Source organism: Arachis ipaensis, chromosome B4 (genome assembly GCF_059453495.1).
Source record: "Arachis ipaensis isolate K30076 ecotype BB chromosome B4, ASM5945349v1, whole genome shotgun sequence".
NCBI classification, from domain to species: Eukaryota; Viridiplantae; Streptophyta; class Magnoliopsida; order Fabales; family Fabaceae; genus Arachis; species Arachis ipaensis.
The window spans coordinates 137,975,395-137,995,657 of record NC_142439.1 but is presented as its reverse complement, the minus strand read 5'-3'; the positions used below and the strand labels follow the sequence as shown (position 1 = coordinate 137,995,657).

General features: G+C 34.3%; 3 protein-coding genes across 3 annotated transcripts; 2 read left to right on the top strand and 1 right to left on the bottom strand.

Annotated features, from left to right (window-relative positions):
* Window positions 1–209: 209 nt before the first annotated feature.
* On the top strand, window positions 210–5,183 carry LOC148569411 (uncharacterized). Its single transcript, XM_088485028.1, has 2 exons — window positions 210–1,233; window positions 5,128–5,183. Exons 1-2 carry the CDS (start codon window positions 210–212, stop codon window positions 5,181–5,183), a joined length of 1,080 nt encoding a protein of 359 aa, XP_088341154.1.
* A 9,050-nt stretch (window positions 5,184–14,233) lies between these two features.
* PSAL (photosystem I subunit l) lies at window positions 14,234–15,586 on the top strand. Its single transcript, XM_016338515.3, has 2 exons — window positions 14,234–14,577; window positions 14,956–15,586. The coding sequence occupies exons 1-2, from the start codon at window positions 14,425–14,427 to the stop codon at window positions 15,445–15,447; spliced, it is 645 nt and encodes a 214-aa protein (XP_016194001.1). The 5' UTR covers window positions 14,234–14,424; the 3' UTR covers window positions 15,448–15,586.
* Window positions 15,587–15,791: 205 nt separating this feature from the next.
* On the bottom strand, window positions 15,792–18,148 carry RIC4 (ROP-interactive CRIB motif-containing protein 4). Its single transcript, XM_016341266.3, has 4 exons — window positions 18,105–18,148; window positions 17,812–17,947; window positions 17,227–17,376; window positions 15,792–16,348 (listed from the first exon to the last, which is right to left on the bottom strand). The coding sequence occupies exons 1-4, from the start codon at window positions 18,129–18,131 to the stop codon at window positions 16,014–16,016; spliced, it is 648 nt and encodes a 215-aa protein (XP_016196752.2). The 5' UTR covers window positions 18,132–18,148; the 3' UTR covers window positions 15,792–16,013.
* Window positions 18,149–20,263: the final 2,115 nt, after the last annotated feature.

Genomic DNA, 20,263 nt, shown 5'->3' with positions numbered 1-20,263 from the left:
TCTCGTGACTAGGGACGAGATAAAAGAAAAAGTCTCGTGTCCAGAGACGAGCCAAAACAGAAAAGTCTCCTCTGAATTCAGCAAGTGTTAGCAACAAAAAAAGGGGGCTAAGATTCAACCCCCCCTTCTCTTAGCCACTGAAACCATCAATTGGTATCAGAGCTTGGTCTCAAAGAGATCAAGCTTTGCAGTTTGGAGTAAAGATCCTCATGGCAGAAAACAGTGGCGCAAATGTGGTGTCCTATAATCTGACTGAAGGTCAATCAAGCAACAGACCTCCTCTTTTCAATGGGAAAAATTATACCTATTGGAAGGAGAGGATGAAGATATTTGTACAAGCAGTGGATTACAGACTTTGGAAGATTATTCTGGAAGGGCCTCAATTTCCAACTACCACAAGTGCTGAAGGAGTAGTCTCTCTCAAACCAGAAGCAAGATGGACTGAGGAAGATAGGAAGAAGATAGAAGTAAATGCTAAGGCAGTTAATCTGCTCAACTGTGCTGTCAGCTTCGAGGAGTACCGACGGGTATCAAGATGCACAACGGCAAAGGAAATCTGGGACAAATTGCAAATCACCCATGAAGGAACCACCATTGTAAAGAAGACTTGGACAGACATGTTGAATAGAGAGTATGAAATGTTTGCAATGAAGGAAGGAGAGTCCATTGATGAACTATTCGAACGGTTCAACGCCATCATTGTTGGCTTAGATGCTCTGGAAATTACACATTCTGAATCTGTGCTAGTGAGAAGAGTGTTGAGATGTCTCACAAAAGAGTGGGAAACAAAAGCTTTAATTATTTCTGAGAGCAGTAGCTTAGATTCCATGACACTTGATGATTTGAGAGGAAATCTTCTTGCTTTTGAAAACACCTATTTGAAAAAAGATTCAAAAAAGAAAGGAATTGCTTTTTCTTCTATAACTAACCCTCTGGATGAAGAATCCAGTGATAACTCCTCTGAACATGAATTTGTGTTGTTTGCCAAAAAATTCAGGAAAATGATGAAGCTTAAAGGCAAAGGCAGCAGCTCAAGGAAAGTGAAGAAAGACCTTAGCAAAGTAACTTGTTACAACTGCAAGAAAATGTGGCATTTCAAATCTGATTGTCCCAAGTTAAAAAAGGAGGAGAAGCCGAAAAGAGGAAAGAAGAAAGGACTGATGGCCTCATGGGAAGATTTGGAAAATGACTCGGATGATGATGATGAGGAATCCGAAACCAAGTCACAGCCTTGTCTCATGGCAGATCACATAGATCAGGTAGTCTTTCATAATCCTAACACTGAAGATCTTCATCTGATGATAGACCACCTTTCTGAAAAAATAAGATGTTTTCTGCTGGAAAATCAAGAACTTGAACAACAAATCACCATTCTTAAGGCTGAAAACAGTTTTTTAAAAGAAAAAGTGAGAGAGGCCGAAACTGCTTGTGATCTTGTTGAAGAGAATAAGCAGTTAAGAGCCCAAGTTAGAAGCTGTGAAAGTAATCATTTTGTTCTTGCATATGTAGATTGTTTTAAGCAAAATGAAGAGTTGCTTAAAGAGGTTAAAAGACTTAAGGAAGACTTAGCCAAGTTCACCCAAAGTTTCGAAAATCTGAATCACATCTTGGCTAGTCAAAAACCTCTTTATGATAAGGCTGGTTTCTATAAATCTGAAAAATCACATTTTGAAAATATTGCTTCATCTTCTAATGATACAAGATTTCAAGATCCCACCTACCTTAACAAAACAGCAACTCCAAGATTTTGTAGACTATGCAATCGGAATGGACACTTTCCCACTCAATGCTTTTTTGGTGAAAGAATGGTCGGTGATAAGGTTTACAAAATTGTTTTTTATTACAATGGCTTAGGACATAGAAGATAGTTTAACGTAAAAGGATCCAAAAAGATTTGGATACCTAAGGTTACTTAAGCTTGTTTTGTAGGTGTGCCTAGCATCCAAAAGGAAGGAAAATATGTGGTATATGGACAGCGGATGTTCTAGGCATATGACCGGAAAGACAGCCTTCTTCATAAAGCTTGATGAATATGATGGAGGGCTTGTCACTTTCGGTGATGATGCAAAAGGAAAAATTGTGGCTGTTGGGAAAGTGGGTAAAAATTTCTCATCTTGTATAAATGATGTTCTCCTTGTACATGGCTTGAAACATAATTTACTTAGTGTTAGTCAACTATGTGATTTGGGTTTTGAAGTGATTTTTAAGAAGTTTGTTTGTTTAGTTATTTGTGAGAAAACTGGGAATGTTCTTCTTGAAGCTAAAAGATGCAACAATGTGTATGGATTAACTCTTGAGGATTTAAAGGAACAAAATATAACATGCTTTACATCTTTTGAATCTGAAAAATGGCTTTGGCATAGAAAGTTGGGACATGCTAGCATGTATCAAATTTCTAAGCTAGTCAAAAGAAATTTGGTTAGAGGAATTCCAAACATCAAGTTTGACAAGGATCTTACTTGTGACGCTTGTCAATTGGGCAAACAAGTAAAATCCTCTTTTAAATCAAAAGATGGAATCTCAACCAAAAGGCCATTGGAAATGTTACATATTGATCTTTTTGGTCCTACTAGAACTCAAAGTTTAGGAGGTAAACACTATGGTCTTGTGGTGGTAGATGATTACTCTAGATTTGGTTGGGTACTTTTCCTTGCTCATAAGAATGATGCCTTTCATGCTTTTTCTACCCTTTCTAAGAAAATTCAAAATGAAAAGGATTTGAAAATTGCCCATTTGAGAAGTGATCATGGAAGAGAATTTGAAAATCAAGATTTTGAAAAATTCTGTGATGACTTAGGGATTTCTCATAACTTTTCATGCCCTAGAACCCCCCAACAAAATGGGGTGGTTGAAAGAAGGAATAGAAGTCTTCAAGAAATGACTAGGGCCATGTTATGTGAGAATGAAATTCCTAAATTCTTATGGGCCGAAGCTGTGAACACAGCATGTTATATTTTGAATAGAACAATCATTAGAAAAGGGTTAAAGAAAACACCTTATGAGCTATGGAAAGGAACCCCTCCAAATCTTAAGTATTTTCATGTTTTTGGATGCAAATGCTTTGTGCTCAACAATAAGGAAAACCTTGGAAAATTTGATCCAAAATCCTATGAAGGAATGTTTGTTGGATATTCCACCACAAGCAAGGCCTATAGAGTTTATCTCAAAGAACATAGAACCATAGAGGAATCCATACATGTTACTTTTTGTGATTCTAACTTAATTCCCAGTATTGTGAAGGATAATGATTCAGATTGTGAAGAGGCAGGAACCAATCAAGAAAATCCCAAATCTGTGTAAAATGAAGAATCTGTCAGCCCGGTTTTGTCTCGTCAGTTTAGAGGAGACATTTCCATTTTGTCTCCTGAGCAGGCACGAGCAACTGAAACAGTGAGACCACCAGAAGTTCATCAAAGCTCTACACCTGTCCGAAAGCCTAGAGAGTGGAAGTCCATGAGGGGTTATCCTCATGACTTCATCATTGGTGATCTCTCTCATGGTGTAACAATAAGATCCTCCACCAAAAGGCAAACCGAACCTAGCAACCTCGCTCTCTTGTCACAAATGGAGCCCAACAATGTCAAACAAGCTCTTGAAGATCCATCATGGGCCAAGGCCATACAAGAGGAGCTTGCTCAATTTGACAAGAATGAGGTTTGGACATTAGTACCTCATCCGGATGGTAAGAAGGTAACAGGTACTAAATGGGTATTTAAAAATAAACTTGGTGAGGATGGACAAGTTGTTCGTAACAAGGCTAGATTAGTGGCCCAAGGTTACGATCAAGAAGAGGGTATAGATTTTGATGAGTCTTTTGCTCCGGTAGCTAGAATGGAAGCAATTAGATTGCTTCTTGCCTATGCCGCCCATAAAGGTTTCAAAATGTTTCAAATGGATGTTAAGTGTGCTTTCCTTAATGACTTTATTGATAGAGAAGTGTATGTGGCACAACCCCCCGGTTTTGAACAAAAAGAGTTTCCAAATCATGTTTTCAAATTAACTAAGGCTCTTTATGGTCTTAGACAAGCTCCAAGAGCTTGGTATGAAAGGCTTAGTGCCTTCTTGTTGGAAAATCAATTTCAAAGGGGTACCACCGACGCTACTTTATTTATTAAAGTATCTAATGATGACATACTCCTTGTTCAAGTTTATGTTGATGACATTGTATTTGGATCGGCCAACATTTCCTTGTGTGAAGAGTTTGGAAAACTCATGACTAGTGAGTTTGAAATGAGTTTAATGGGAGAGCTTACTTTCTTTCTTGGCCTCCAAATTAAACAAACTCCTAGTGGTACTTTTATTTACCAAGGAAAGTATGCAAAAGAGCTTATCAAAAAGTTTGGCCTAGAAAATTCCAAATCAATGGGTACTCCAATGCATCCTAACACAAAACTTGAAAAGGATGATGATGGCCAAGATGTGGATGAAACAAGGTATAGAGGAATGATAGGTTCACTCATGTACCTTACCTCCTCTAGACCGGATATTGTTCAAAGTGTGGATGTTTGCTCAAGATTTCAATCTCACCCAAAAGAATTTCATCTTACAGCTGTTAAACGCATCATTAGATACATTAAGAGAACTTGTGATTATGGCTTATGGTATCCTAAATCTGATGATTTTTGTGCAGTAGGGTTTTGTGATGCAGATTATGCGGGAGATAGAGTGGATAGACGGAGCACATCCGGCATGTGTTGCTTCCTTGGGAGCTCACTCAATATGTGGTCAAGCAAAAAGCAAGCCACAGTGGCTTTATCCACAGCTGAAGCAGAATACATTTCCGCATCTGCATGTTGCTCACAATTAATTTGGTTAAAAACACAATTGGAAGATTACAAATTAAAAATCAATAGTATACCCTTATTTTGTGATAATATGAGTGCTATAAACATTTCAAAAAATCATGTTCTGCACTCAAGAACCAAGCACATTGAGATAAAATATCATTTCATTAGAGAACATGTGCAAAAGGGTACTATTGATATTCAATTTGTAAAATCTGAAGACCAAATTGCTGATATTTTTACAAAATCCCTCTGTAAAGACAGATTCTGTACATTGAGAAAAAGTTTGGGAATGTTTGATTTAAGTTCTTTTGATAATTTGTGAATATTTGATACTGTTCAGTTTTGTCTCGTAGGTATGGACGAGATAAAAATGAGGGCATGATGGAAGGGTTATGATCAAGGGGGAGGCAATGCAGAATTTAATTTCATGGGCCCCACCAAATATCTTTGACCCCACCATGACAGTTTTGTTAGTTCCTCATTTTATTTGAAAAATAAAATCACAAAATCTCTTGGTTGTCATCAAATATTTTTGGAAGTGGTTATTATCAAATCAAATCTTTTTCCTTTCCTCATCCCTTGATTCTAGGAGTTAACCTTTCAGTTTTAATTTTAAAATCTTTCCTTGTTGATCACCGTGCATAACCCTCTCTCTCCACTCAACTTAATGGTCATTAACCACCTAATCTTCTTTCTCCATTCAGCATTTAATACTCCTTGTTGCTGCTACTGCTGCTGAATGCTCTGTCATTTTGCTCTTTGTATATTTGATGCTTTGTTATGTTTCATTGATTTATTGTCCTGTTTTGTTTTGCTTTGATCTGGCTCTGTTTTTGAGCACTTTATGGATTAATTCTGACTTGAGCTTTGATTATCATTGATAAATTTATTTGCTCAAATGCATGTGTGATATGGAATTTTATTAAGGTGTTTGAAAAATATTTCCTTGTGAAAATATGATTCAGTCTTAAAGGATCCAAATCCTTAAAATTTTCATCTTTTAGGAATCCTTTGGAGCTTGTACACAGTTTTTGGTGGAAAACAAATATTCTGCTGTTTGGTATGTTGTTTTCATTTATTTTGCAGGTGCCCCTTTGATGACAAAAGGGGGAGAAAGTGCTGAAAATTGAAATGAAAAACAGGGATGAACATGAAACAGGGGATGAAATTTTCGTTTGAAAATTTATGATCACCCTTGTTAAAAGGATACATTTGATATTGCATTTTGATATTGCTTTTGGTTCACTATGATTACTGCTGCTGGAAATGCATTTGGCATTTAGTTTGTGATGATTGGCAATACATTTATCTTGATTACATGGATGACTGGTTGTTAATTAACTTTGATAAAAATGCATGTTTATATTGAATACTCTGTTTTATCTTGGATTAACATGCTTGATATTTTTGGCAGTTCCTTTAAACTATGTAAAATATAACAACTGCCATGTTTTGATCATGTGTGCTTCAAGAACATGTGTGCTTCAAAATATTTTTTCCATAATAATTTTGCTCTGATATCCTGTCTGGGAAAAATATTTGAATAATTTTTGAACAACAATTATTTGATGTGTGTAAATGTTTGAGCAGTAAATCAGTTTATGATATCAAATGAGTTTTGATTATCAATTAAAACTGCTCATAGATCAAGCATTTAGCATCATAAAATATGCTAAATAACATTGTTACTTGAAGCTTGATTTAAATGTTACAGGTTAATGCTTCCCTTGGTAAAATAAGCATACATCAAGGGGGAGCTATGTGACATTTAGAAAGGTGGAGAAATTCAAATTCAAAGGGAGTATTCTTTACTCAATATCTAAATTTCTTTCCATTTCAATTTTAATAATGTTTGTCATCAAGGGGGAGATTGATGAGTTTGGAAAACTCTTATTTAATTTTGATGATGAACAAACATTATTAAAATATTTAATTACAAAATTATTAATTTGATCTTAATTCATACTTACTAAATTAATAATTTTGTTGTGCAGATTTTCTATTGGGCCGAAAAATGAATTTCTAGTTTAAGCCCAATAATCAGCCTTGCTACATGTTTCTCATACCATGAGGCTGAATTATTAAATGGGCCAGAATAAATATTATTATTGCAAGCCCAAACAAATGCTTTCTCATGTGCTCTATGCTTGATCCGAAATCAAATTCATCAAGAAAGCAAATGTTATTAATTGGGCCAGCTTTAATTTCAAGACTACAAGTCCAAGTCTTATTAGTGATGAATGGTTCCAAGCCTGGTCCGAAACTAAGAAAGCAAATAGGCTTCATGCTTTCCAACGGATTCCATTGCTTGCTAAGAATGGATTTCAAAACTTAATAAGCTAGCATTGGAAACATGAGAGAGAACTTGACTTTGATTTGATAGGGAATCATTATGATTAATGCTATACGCTACTCAAAGCAAGGGAAGTAAAAGCAATCTATCAATATGTTTCAGTTTCATTTAATTGCTTTTACTTTAACTTCACATTCTCTCTCATCTCTTTCTTCTTCTTCCTTCGGTCCTTGTCCAGGAAGCTATGGACGCTATGCTCATCAACCAAGAAAAGGAAGAATTTGCATGCATCAAAACCATCAAGCTGATGATGGCAAGAAAACATACTAAAATAAAAATGAGCTGTGGCTGAGATATTCACCAAATGTGGTTAGATTTGGTGAGGTTATCTTGAGCTCTTCATGCTCAAAAAGGGAAGGTAAAGATTCGGCCAGCAAGGGAGATTCTTGAAGCATGGCTTGTCTTTGATTCTGTTTAACCACCACAGGGAGTAGCTAAAGTGGCGAAGTGATGGTTAAGGCAGAGATTGAAGCAGATGAAGTCATTATCATCATGAAGCATCAAGGGCCAAAAATCCATCTTGGAAAGCAAGCCAAGGATGGAGAGCTCGGATTGATGAAGGGTGATGATCAAGGAAGGACTAGAGGTAATTGCATGTTGGTTATTGCATGGTTATCTCTTTTCTCTCTGTATGGCCGAACCGGTTTCTTGAAGGAAGAAGAAGTTGGCTTGGGCTTTTGACTTCAAGTGTGGAGGCTTCTCTCTTCTATAAAAAGGGAGAACAGCCACTGGTTGGAGCAAGGAGTTAGAAGTAAGCAGTGAGAGTGCAAGGCACAGAATTCTCAGAGCTACCTAAGCTTACAGATTTTCTTCTCCTTCAATGTATTATGTTTAGTATTTTTCTGTTTAATTTTGTCATGTCTTGATTCTCATGGAAAAAAGGCAAACAGTGAGGTTTGTATGAAAAAGCCATAGAGCGGAAAAAGGCAGAGAGTGCAAAATTAAAAGAAAAAGCCATAGATGTCTTAGAGTTCCTTTGTTCATCTATGTTGTGTTTCATGATTCTGTGGGAATCCCCTTGTAAGTTGGGTTAGCACTTTACAGTTTGTAATCAGGTTGATTATAGTGAAATTCCATCATTGTTGTGATGGAGACTGGATGTAGGCTGCACTGCACTTAGCAGCTGAACCAGGATATATCTGGGTGTAATCTTTCTTTTCTCCTACTCCATTTCTATTTTCTACTGCACAGGAGCAAAAACTAAAAATGTCTCGTGCAAAGTGACGAGACAAAACAAAAAGTCTCGTGACTAGGGATGAGATAAAAGAAAAAGTCTCGTGTCCAGAGACGAGCCAAAACAGAAAAGCCTCCTCTGAATTCAGCAAGTGTTAGCAACAAAAAAAGGGGGCTAAGATTCAACCCCCCTTCTCTTAGCCACTGAAACCATCAGTAATTTTAGAGATTAAATTAGTTTTTCAAATATTAATACTTTATATTCCAATTTTATTTAAAATTATCAAATTATCCTTATACCTAATTTTTACTAAAATCCTAAATCCCCAAAATATCACCCTAACCCCAATTTTCCTAACCCTAGCCGCCTTACCTCCTTCAGCCACCAAAGTCCCTCTTCTTTTCTCAAACTCAGCAGCAATACATGGAAAAAAGAAAAAAAAAAAAGAGGAAAGGGATAACGGAAAGAAAGAGAGAAATGAGGGAAGAGAAGAGGAAGGTTGCGCCGGCGCCACTGGGTCCTGCCACCGACGCCGCTCGCGTTCCGCCGCATCGCCATCTCGCCGCGTCTAGCTTGCCACCGATGTGTCCACGAACCGCTGTCAAGGAAGGAGAGAAAGCAAGCGCGAGGGAGCTATTCTATCACCGAAAAGAGAGACGTGTGAGAGGGAGATCTTCGGCACCGTCCTCGTCTGAACCGCCGCCAGATCCGCCGCTGAGGGAAACCGCTGTGGGTCCGCACGAAGGGAGCCAGACACCGCGGGAAAGAAGTTGCTCGTCGCGTCATAGTCACCGTCGCTGGGGCTATGAACCGTCGCTGTGAACCGCGCGAGAGCCAGTGGAGGAGGGAGCCTCTGCTGCGTCACCGCCGAGCTTCCATCAGCGCCGAACTGCCATGCCGTTGCCGCTACTCTTGCTCTTGCTCTTGCTCTTGCTCTATACTGCTCTGTTTTGCCCCTGCTTCTGGCTTTCGCAATTGCCATAGTCCCTGCCGCCATGGATGTTGCCGTTAGAGTTGTTGGAAACCAACGATGGAGCTGCCCGAAAACCCTATTGTTGCTGCTTTATTATTTTATTGTAAGCTATTTCTATTTCCAATTCCATTGAATTCATTTTCATTTCCGATTCCATTGAATTTGAACTCTCTAGTTTGTTGCAACCTTGGTTAATGCTGTGAGGATTACTGATGTCACTGTTACTGGAGTATCATTGGAATCGACGTCACTATTACCCTAGTTAATGCTGCTCCCTTCCCATATTTCTTTTGGTAAGATTGGTTTTGTTCTACAACCAATATTCTGATTATTGCTCCTTTGATGATCTGTTCTATTTTATCCTTGCATTTGCCTCAGCTTCTATTAAATTTCCTTCCAAAGTTGCTGTTGCTGTTACTAGAGTTGTGGGTGATGCCGCTACTGTTCCGGTGGTGTTGGAATGACTACTGCCGCCACGATCTGGGGATAGAGGAAATTGTTATGTTAAATAATACGATTGCGACATCGAGGTAGAGGTTTTCTTAAAATTCATTTTATCTTACAGAGTTGTTGTAAATAGATATTAATGTGAGAAACATATGTCTGTGATTATGATTGTCTTATAAATGTGGTTGTTTGCTGGACTGAATGATTGATTGAGTTGCTGAAGCAGACAAGCAATCAATCATTCAGTCCAGCAAACAACCACATTTATAAGACAATCATAATCACAGACATATGTTTCTCACATTAATATCTATTTACAACAACTCTGTAAGATAAAATGAATTTTAAGAAAACCTCTACCTCGATGTCGCAATCGTATTATTTAACATAACAATTTCCTCTATCCCCAGATCGTGGCGGCAGTAGTCATTCCAACACCACCGGAACAGTAGCGGCATCACCCACAACTCTAGTAACAGCAACAGCAACTTTGGAAGGAAATTTAATAGAAGCTGAGGCAAATGCAAGGATAAAATAGAACAGATCATCAAAGGAGCAATAATCAGAATATTGGTTGTAGAACAAAACCAATCTTACCAAAAGAAATATGGGAAGGGAGCAGCATTAACTAGGGTAATAATGACGTCGATTCCAATGATACTCCAGTAACAGCGACATCAGTAATCCTCACAGCATTAACCAAGGTTGCAACAAACTAGAGAGTTCAAATTCAATGGAATCGGAAATGAAAATGAATTCAATGGAATTGGAAATAGAGATAGCTTACAATAAAATAATAAAGCAGCAACAATAGGGTTTTCGGGCAGCTCCATCGTTGGTTTCCAACAACTCTAACGGCAACATCCATGGCGGCAGGGACTATGGCAATTGCGAAAGCCAGAAGCAGGGGCAAAACAGAGCAGTATAGAGCAAGAGCAAGGGCAAGAGCAAGAGTAGCGGCAACGGCATGGCGGTTCGGCGCTGATGGAAGCTCGGCGGTGACGCAGCAGAGGCTCCCTCCTCCACTGGCTCTCGCGCGGTTCACAGCGACGGTTCATAGCCCCAGCGACGGTGACTATGATGCGACGAGCAACTTCTTCCCCGTGGTGTCTGGCTCCCTTCGTGCGGACCCACAGCGGTTTCCCTCAGCGGCGGTAGCGGCGGATCTGGCGGCGGTTCAGACGAGGACGGCGCCGAAGATCTCCCTCTCACACATCTCTCTTCTCGGTGACAGAATAGCTCCCTCGCACTTGCTTTCTCTCCTTCCTTGACGGCGGTTCATGGACAGATTGGTGGCAAGCTAGACGCGGCGAGATGGCGACGCGGCGGAATACGAGCGGCGGCAGTGGCGGGACCCAGTGGCGCCGGCGCAACCTTCCTCTTCTCTTCCCTCATTTCTCTCTTTCTTTCCGTTATCCCTTTCCTCTTTTTTTTTTTTCTTTTTTCCACGAATTGCTGCTGAGTTTGGGAAAAGAAGAGGGACTTTGGTGGCTGAAGGAGGTAATGCGGCTAGGGTTAGGAAAATTGGGGTTAGGGTGATATTTTGGGGATTTAGGGTTTTTGGTAAAAATTAGGTATAAGGATAATTTGATAATTTTAAATAAAATTGGAATATAAAGTATTAATATTTGAAAAACTAATTTAATCTCTAAAATTACTTTAAAGTATTATTTGTGGTATAAAAATACTAATTGATTCTCAATAAATTACTCTAATTAAAGATACATGGTAATATAATTAATTTTCTTTATCTTAAACTTTAAGTATTAAATGATATAAATACAATTCATTTAAAATCGAATTATATAAAATTCTTATTCTTTTACAACTGTTACGCTATATAATCTAAATATAGAAAATTATTCAATATCTATAAAATTAAGTAAAATTTCTAATTAATTATCAAAACCTGATTTAATTAGCTTTAATAAAATAATTTCTGGAAATAAAATTTCTAATGAATGAACGAATTGAAATTAATTTATAATAAGATTTATTCAAAAATTCTGGGTCTTACATGTAACAGCCCAGACCACCCGAAACTCTCCACACTCACTCGTCAAAATGCGTCATGCTAGGGAGAGGTATCCACACCCTTATAAGGCATGCTTCGTTCCCCTCTCCAACCGATGTGGGCCTTACAATCCACCCCCTAAGGGAGCCCAGCGCCCTCGCTGGCACATCGATCCGGATTCTGGCTCTGATACCATCTGTAACAGCCCAGACCACCCGCTAGCACGATATTGTCTGCTTTGGCACATAAGGCCTCACGGTTTTGCCTTTGACGATAGGGATGATGGCCGAAGCCCCCCACACTCAGTCGTCAAAACGCGTCATGCTAGGGAGAGGTATCCATACCCTTATAAGGCATGCTTCGTTCCCCTCCCCAACCGATGTGGGCCTTACAGTTTAACCTCACCGTTATAATACACTCGCAAATTTGCAATATTTTCCATAACTGCAACCTCACTTAATCCAACTTTTTGGACACACCTAACTGCCAAAAAAACTCAGAACTACAGTATATGTAAAAGAAAGAAGAATACAATGAGTAAAAATGGAGTGAGGCAAGCTGAATGAGAATCTTGTTTCGTATTTATAGGCCGAACTCTTGGTTAAAATATTTTTTTTAAAACAAAACGCAACATACATTTTTAATATTTCGAAAAAAAAAAAGCTGACAGCCCATAAAACACAACCTGTGTTTTGGCTATTCTATGAAAAAAACTGACACATAAAAGTAACACGTAAGATGCGTTTTGTTACTTCAAAAAAAAAATTTTATTGTCCACAGCAAAAACGTAAGCTACGACTGAACTTAAAAAAAATTTAAAAACCTTTAAAAAAAAACGCAAGCTGCGTTTGTCTATATCTTTTAACAAAAAAATAATGAAAAGGAAAATAAAACGTAACCTACGTTTTGATTAATCTCCATAGCAGTGAAAATTTTGGACATGCATCCATTTTATTGCACGGCTCCAATACCAAATTCATAATAAAAAAAATGAGCCCAATTTTACACATCTTGAATATAATGACTCAAACTACATTAAACATTGCCAATGAGTTATAGCTCACACGGCATTGTACTCATATAATTAATTAAATATTCGATTTAAAAATATAATTTTTTAAAATAATAAAAAATTAATAATTTCATTTGGATCGATATAAAAAATAAAAATAAATATTTTGTTATTATTATTAATACGTATACGATCTAAAAATTTTTGAAATAAATAAAAAACTAAAAAAACAATTTATATCTTATATATCCCTACCATATATTCCTACTATAATTAATTACAACCACACATTAAACTAATGACAAAACTAATCAAACTGTAATAATTTATTCAAATTTCTTAAATTATTTTTCCTAACATAATCTATTTTATCTTCAATTTTCAATTCTCAATCCTTTACCTAAAAATTTTTTTTCTTTATTCTACATATTGAATAATACACATTTTTTTTGTCACTTTTCTCATGGCATAAGCATAATAAAGGATTGTTAATTTTAAATTTTTGATACAATTTTAGAACTCTTTACCCATTTTTTCCCATATATATTACATCAAATACACATATTCCCAAATGTAAACATAAAAAAAAAAAATACTATCTAACCAGGTTTTCGTATATTCGTTAGTCTAAAACCTAAACATAAAAAAAACTTTATTCAAATTTAGAATAAACTATTAAAAATATCTTTAAATGATCAAATGACCGATAAAATTATTTTTAAATTTATTAACGATAAAAATATTTTTAAAATATGATAAAAAAATAAAAAATATCAATTTCTTTATAAATGACAAGTGGATTTTGTATTTAACAAATTATTTATATATTTGATTCAATATTTTTAAAAATATTAAATAATTATTTAGAATTTGCATGCAAAAAAACCAAAATTTAATTTTTATATTTTTTTTGTTTTTTAAAAGATATTTTTGACCATTAACCAAAAAATCACGAAATAATTTTAACTCAATGTAAAATCACCAAATTTCAATGATATAAATATTTTACTTTTATAATCATATTACAAAAAATTTGTATTAAAATTCGACCTCTAATATTTTTTTTTGAGAATATATATTTGACCCTCGAATACTTTTGCTGCATTTTAAAATATTTTTATCATTAGCAAAATTGGTGAATACCCTCTTTTACCAATTTAATGATTCAGAAGTATCTTTTATGGTTTACTGATTTATTCTCCAAATTAAGGATTTCAATCCTCTAAATTTTAAGTTTTACTTTAGAAAGTAAAGTTTGATCTCTCACTCTTAAACTTTAGAGTTTTTTTTTGTTTTTTTCCTTTTGGTCTGGAACTTTGGAGTTTGTATTGCCATGTGTTGATGGGTTGAATGGGAAAGAAGAGCCTGTATACAAAGGGGTCAACCCCAACCCAAAGAGCCCATTAGGAAACCAAGATATCAACTGAAAAAATAACAAAATAAAAAAAAAAGTAAAAAAATAAAAAATGAAAAGAAAGTTGGGGTTTGGATAAGGGATAAGGTTTTGATATGCATATCAACCAATGAGGTGTGAGAGGCTTCAACAGCCACAACTTTGATCTCATGCATTGATAGATAGCTATGGAAGTACTTAGCCAAATCCTGTCACTCACTTTGTGTAGTAGCAACTCTCTCTTTCTTTGTTGGATCTCTAAGAAGCAAACATGGCAGCTTCTTCTCCAATGGTTAGCCAGCTCAAGTCAAGCTTCACTAGGCCTCTTGTCACTCCTAAGGGCTTTGCTGGCTCTTCTCCATTGAAGTTCTCTCCTTCTAGAAGACATTTCACCTTCTCTGTTAAGGCCATTCAATCTGAGAAGGTACATTTTCCATGCTATTTATGCTTACTATTATATAGTTTATCAAATTAATGTGTTACTTATGCATATATATAGTTTAGTGTTTTCTATCATTAATTGTCTCATGAAGTGTTTCAATCATGTAGATGAATTGCACATTCAATTTTTAAAGTATATTTTTGTAAGTAGGGTCAAGAAATGGGTTTAGGGTTATAATTATGATGTAAGCATATGAAAAAATTCAAAGTAAATTACATAATTCTATCTTCTCTTTTGAGCTTAGATAATATTGCAAATGATGTATTTCTTTAAGAAAATTTTAGGACAGTCTTATACTAATTGTTAAACCACTAATCATTGGTGTTTTGATAATTATTGCAATGTGCACTTCAATTGCAGCCAACATATCAAGTGATTCAACCAATTAATGGTGACCCTTTCATTGGAAGCCTTGAAACCCCAATCACATCAAGCCCATTGATTGCATGGTACCTCTCCAACCTCCCAGCATATAGAACAGCAGTTAACCCACTATTAAGGGGAGTTGAAGTGGGCTTGGCCCATGGCTTCCTCCTAGTAGGCCCATTTGTAAAGGCCGGGCCTTTAAGGAACACTCCCTATGCCGGTGGTGCCGGCTCCCTCGCCGCCGCCGGACTTGTTGTGATCCTAAGCATTTGCCTCACAATCTATGGAGTTGCATCCTTCAATGAAGGGCAGCCGTCGACCGCGCCATCTTTGACCCTAACCGGCCGCAAGAAGGAGCCCGATCAGCTCCAAACAGCGGACGGTTGGGCCAAGTTCACCGGTGGATTCTTCTTCGGAGGAATCTCCGGTGTTACTTGGGCCTACTTCCTTCTCTATGTTTTGGACCTGCCTTACTACTTCAAGTGAAGAAACTTAGAAATTTTAATTTCTTTGGTTTATCTACTAAATATTCAATCTCAATGAATTGTACCAAGGAATGATATAATGATTTCTAGTGTTGAATTGAGATGGATGTGTATATGAATGACTCTCACTTTTGTTACAATGCTAAATTCCCCCTCTTGTTCTCTCATCTTAATTTAATTTGTGGATAACAAAATTGATGAGCAAAGAGTAGCATAGTATTTAATTATAACATGCATCTATAGTTAAATGGTTAATCCCAATTAGAAAACAATAATTAGTTCCTATGGATTTGGTAAAGTCCTACTCTTTCCATTAGACTTATTCTAAAATCTTCCTAAAAAAAATTATAGGCATTATATATGTGCTAGGAATAGTTACAAACTGAGACATATATATCACCTTGGTTTATGCATTTACATACAAATACAATCATGACCAACATAATAGTAAATGCAACTCACTATAAAATATATATATATTTCCACAACAATCAAATCTTGCTTGCATATATATAATAGCAAGGAGCTATTTCTTCATGTATCATATACATGAAATGCAAAGTTATATTAATTAGAAGAAGAAGAAGACTTCATTGGAGAACATGATGGAGGCTCAAGTTTAGGGTCCAAACTAGGAACCTCATCATATTGTTGTAGCAAAGATTGATGAGCAGAGAGGGTGAGAAGCTCATGGGGTATTAGATGATCCCATCCTTTAATGGAGTCAACAGAAGAAGAAGAAGATGAAGATGATGGTGGTGCATTTGTTGGTGCTATTGTTGTTGTTGTTGTGATTCCATCCAAACCAATGTGTGTAACATGTTGTACATCTGTTGGGCACCCTATTTCCATGTCCATGTCTAGTTCTTCAAAATCATCCTCCTCATCATCATCTTTCTCCACTATAAAATAATTAAACCACATCATAATTATGCTTCATGGTTAATTTGTTTATAGAAATTATGGCCAAAGGAATGATTTATCCTCCTAAATTATTTTTAATTAGAAAAATGATTATTCGGTTAGGAATTAGGGGGGTAAATAAATTTTTTTAAACAAGAAAATCTATTAGTTTTGGAAATTGGATTGAACGGTCGGTTTGATCAGGTTATTTGAAACCAACTACTAAATTAATTCAGTTTACAATTTTGGACAAAAATTGGTTGTCATTAAATCATTCAAAAATAGAAAAATCGGTCAAAATAATAAAATACAAAAAATTATTTTAAAAAATATATTATATATATAAATATACGAAAAAATGACAAATAGATTCTTGACTTTTTGATCTGCAGACATTTAAGTCTTGGAGTATTTGAAAATACATTTAAGTCACTGACATTTTCAAAACCTAGAGATATTGATTCCTCATCTTCACTTGGTTCCGTCAGACTGAACAAAAAAATCAAACATGACTCCCTTTGTACATAGATGCACACGTGAAAAAATTTTTAAAATTGAACAAATTAGACTTAAGGATCGATATATCCAGATTTTAAAAAAGTCGAGAACTTAAATGTTTGCGGACCAAAAAGTTATGAATCGATCTGTCCTTTTATTTTATTATATCTCATTTAATTTTAAATTTCTAACTCTATGGATTGAATCACAGATTAGTTTTTAAGAATCTTAGAAAAATCAAATTTTCAAGTACTCATGTGAAAACCGTTTATTTATATTCAATATAAAAAGTATTAAGACAAGTGGTAAGTAATATTTTCTTAACAATATGTTTAGTTTGAACCTAAAAATCATATAATCCTAACACAACTAGACTCACCAAATAGTTGAGAGATGTTCTTGAAACCCTTGACCAACCTATTAAAGCCGGTGGATATGTTAGGCTTGGGAACATTGTCAAGTAATCTCATAGGGTTCTTCACGTTTTCACCAGTGGAAGCATCTGAATCTTCAGGACCTTTAGATCCTTCTAAACTTATCACATAATTAACGAAAAGAAAAAAAAATCAGATACAAATGAAGCATTTGAAATATAATTACATATTATAAACTCATTCATTAAGTACTCAAAACTCAGAGAATGGAGATCTGATCTTATTATATCATGCCGCAAAGCATGATCAACACATAAACATAGACAACCAATAATTTAGTGTACATTTAGTTTGTGTTTTTATTTTTATTTTTTTTAAGATTTTGCAAAGAAAAAAGAAAAACAATAAAAATAATAAAATTTTATTTTATATTTTCACTTCTTATTTTTTTTATTTTCTATAAAATTTTAAAAATAAAAATTACTAAAAATAAAAACACAAATTAACCCACCCAAATTCTGTTGTTTTTACAACTCATCACAAAAATAAGAAAATTATGAAAGATAATAAAAAAATAATGAGAGAGAGACTTATTGGATCAATTGAAGTATTGGAAAGTGATTTTGATCTTCTTGGTTGTGGAAGACCAACAGCAACACTAGCCTCAGAGATACAACCAGCAGAGAAGGGAAGAATCACAAGCCTCTCCATTCTTTGTCTCATTTTCTATGAGCAAACAAAGATGCAAGTACCATGAACTAAGATTTGACAAGTATAATATATAGTCATAGGCTATAGCAAAAGTTGTTGCTAAATGTTATTATATATTAATCATAATCATATGCTACACATAACATAATCAAGAAGCACTCATTTTCCTTACCCTTAAATTGAATTTGTTATGAAGCATGTTATTATTATTACGTATGGAAAGTCAAGCTAGCTACATAGATAAATAAAATATATTTAATTAATATAATTTAATGTCCGTTTGGTAGGTGAAAGGGACATATACACACACATATAATAACATATAGTTAGGGGGTATGTATGTTTGAGGTGTTTAGCTACAAAAATTGCAATGTACTATTACTTTACATTATTACGAACAATGTTACACCGGCAGCAAATATTATTATTTTTTATCTGTATTTGATTAATAATAATTTATATATATATTTATAGAAATTTTTTACACACAAAAAATATATAATTTACACTTATATTTATTAGTATTTATACACATAAATCAATATAATTTATACATATCATATTTTTAATTTACATATATAAATTAATAAAATTTATTTATTAAAAACAATTTACTGTTTATACTAGTTAAACAATGACAAAAAATATTAAAAATTCGTGATCCTAAAAATTTCTCTATTATTATATCATAATATCAAAATCTATCAATTTCACTTTATGTGTCTCTAACGAATTTGACATCATTTCACATTGGAAAAAAAAATTGGTTGAGTAGTGAGTGGCTAAACAAAACCAATTACTAAGAACGAGGATCAGATCACATACTACTTTTCTTTCGCTTACCTGTCTTCTACAATAATTCATCAACAATTTTCTTTTCTTTTCTTTTTAAAATGTTTCATTTTTATGTTTTATTTAGTAGGTCTATATTATAGTATACGTTTAGTGTTTTTTTTTTTTTCCCTTTTACTTTTTTGAAATATTTGTTGTTTTGTTTACTTGTTTTGGACTCGAAGTGGAAGTAGTGGAAGTGAAGCGACCTATTTGGAATGAATCTCCTCCACCACCTCATGGAGATTGAGACCAAAATCTGATATTTCTTGAATCCAAAGAAGAAAAGGCATCATTGATTGTAGGAATAGAAAATGCGTTTGTTGAAGGCAGAAGGTTAAGTTATCTAATTTCACTTACTAAATCTGATGTATGCTGATTAACAGAAGCTTAGCATGTTAATAAAGTTTACATAGTTATGTTCTTACTCTTTCTTTCTTTCTTTTCTTTTTTTGACCTTATTAATCTCTCTATATTTAAAAAAAGTGATGACTGAAAAACATTGAACTCATCATAGGAATTTATCAATTTACATTATTAGATTCTCAAGATTAAAGCTTAATGAAACAAAATGTTAGATGATGATAGTGATTGTGAAAGAACAGATAACTAACTTTTAATTAGCCAATATTAATTAATTTTAGAGTTTAAATTCATAATGTAAAAATTAGGATTTAAAATTTATGATCTAGACTTTAAAATTTAAGATGAATAAAATAATTTTAAAAAAATTAGTTACATAACATTACTTATAGGGATTATCTATTCTATAAGTATGTCATCACTTAATATATCCTACCAATAAAAATTGAACACGTGAAAAATTATTTTTAGAATAAAATATTATTTTTGTTCTAAACGTTTGGAGTAAGTCTCATATTTAAATGGTCTTATTTAAGCCTCTAACGTTTTAAAATCGTCTCAATGTTGTCCTGTCGTTAGATCTCTGTTAACAAAATGGACGGTGGGACAAAATTGAAACGATTTTAAAACATTATAGACTTAAATAGGACAAAAACGTTGGGAATAAAAATGAAACATTACTTTTTAAAAAAATTACCAAATCAAGTAAAATAAAAGTAAATTTTAATGGAATGAATTGCATTATACAAATTTAAGATTTTTACTCGTCATAAAATACATGTAGAATGACTAGTAGTATTTTAATTAAATTAAACATTAAAGAATTTTAATTAAACCTTATTTCTAACTTTTAAATGAATTTTATTTTTTTTTTGCTTCAATAATTTCAGTTATTTTACGACAAATAATTATTTTTTACTTAGAATGAAAGTAATATGATTAAAAATTTAAAAAAAATATTTAAAATGAAAGTAATGTGATTAAGAATAATTTATTTAGATGCAATTAAAAAAATAATTGAATAATTATCTACCATAAAAGATTGATATTATTGAAGGATAAAATTAAAATTTATTTAAAATTAAAAATAAAGTTTAAGTAAATTAAATATTAAAGAAATTTGGTATATCAGAGACA

Coding starts and splice junctions, on each gene's coding strand:
- PSAL (XM_016338515.3), top strand. CDS start 14,425: ATGGCAGCTTCTTCTCCAATGGTTAGCCAGCTCAAGTCAAGCTTCACT. Junction 14,578..14,955: donor AGGCCATTCAATCTGAGAAG/GTACATTTTCCA, acceptor CTTCAATTGCAG/CCAACATATCAAGTGATTCA.
- RIC4 (XM_016341266.3), bottom strand. CDS start 18,131: ATGCTTCATAACAAATTCAATTTAAGG. Junction 17,948..18,104: donor ATAACAAATTCAATTTAAGG/GTAAGGAAAATG, acceptor GTTTGCTCATAG/AAAATGAGACAAAGAATGGA. Junction 16,349..17,226: donor GAACATCTCTCAACTATTTG/GTGAGTCTAGTT, acceptor ATTATTTTATAG/TGGAGAAAGATGATGATGAG.
- LOC148569411 (XM_088485028.1), top strand. CDS start 210: ATGGCAGAAAACAGTGGCGCAAATGTGGTGTCCTATAATCTGACTGAA. Junction 1,234..5,127: donor CGAAACCAAGTCACAGCCTT/GTCTCATGGCAG, acceptor GATACTGTTCAG/TTTTGTCTCGTAGGTATGGA.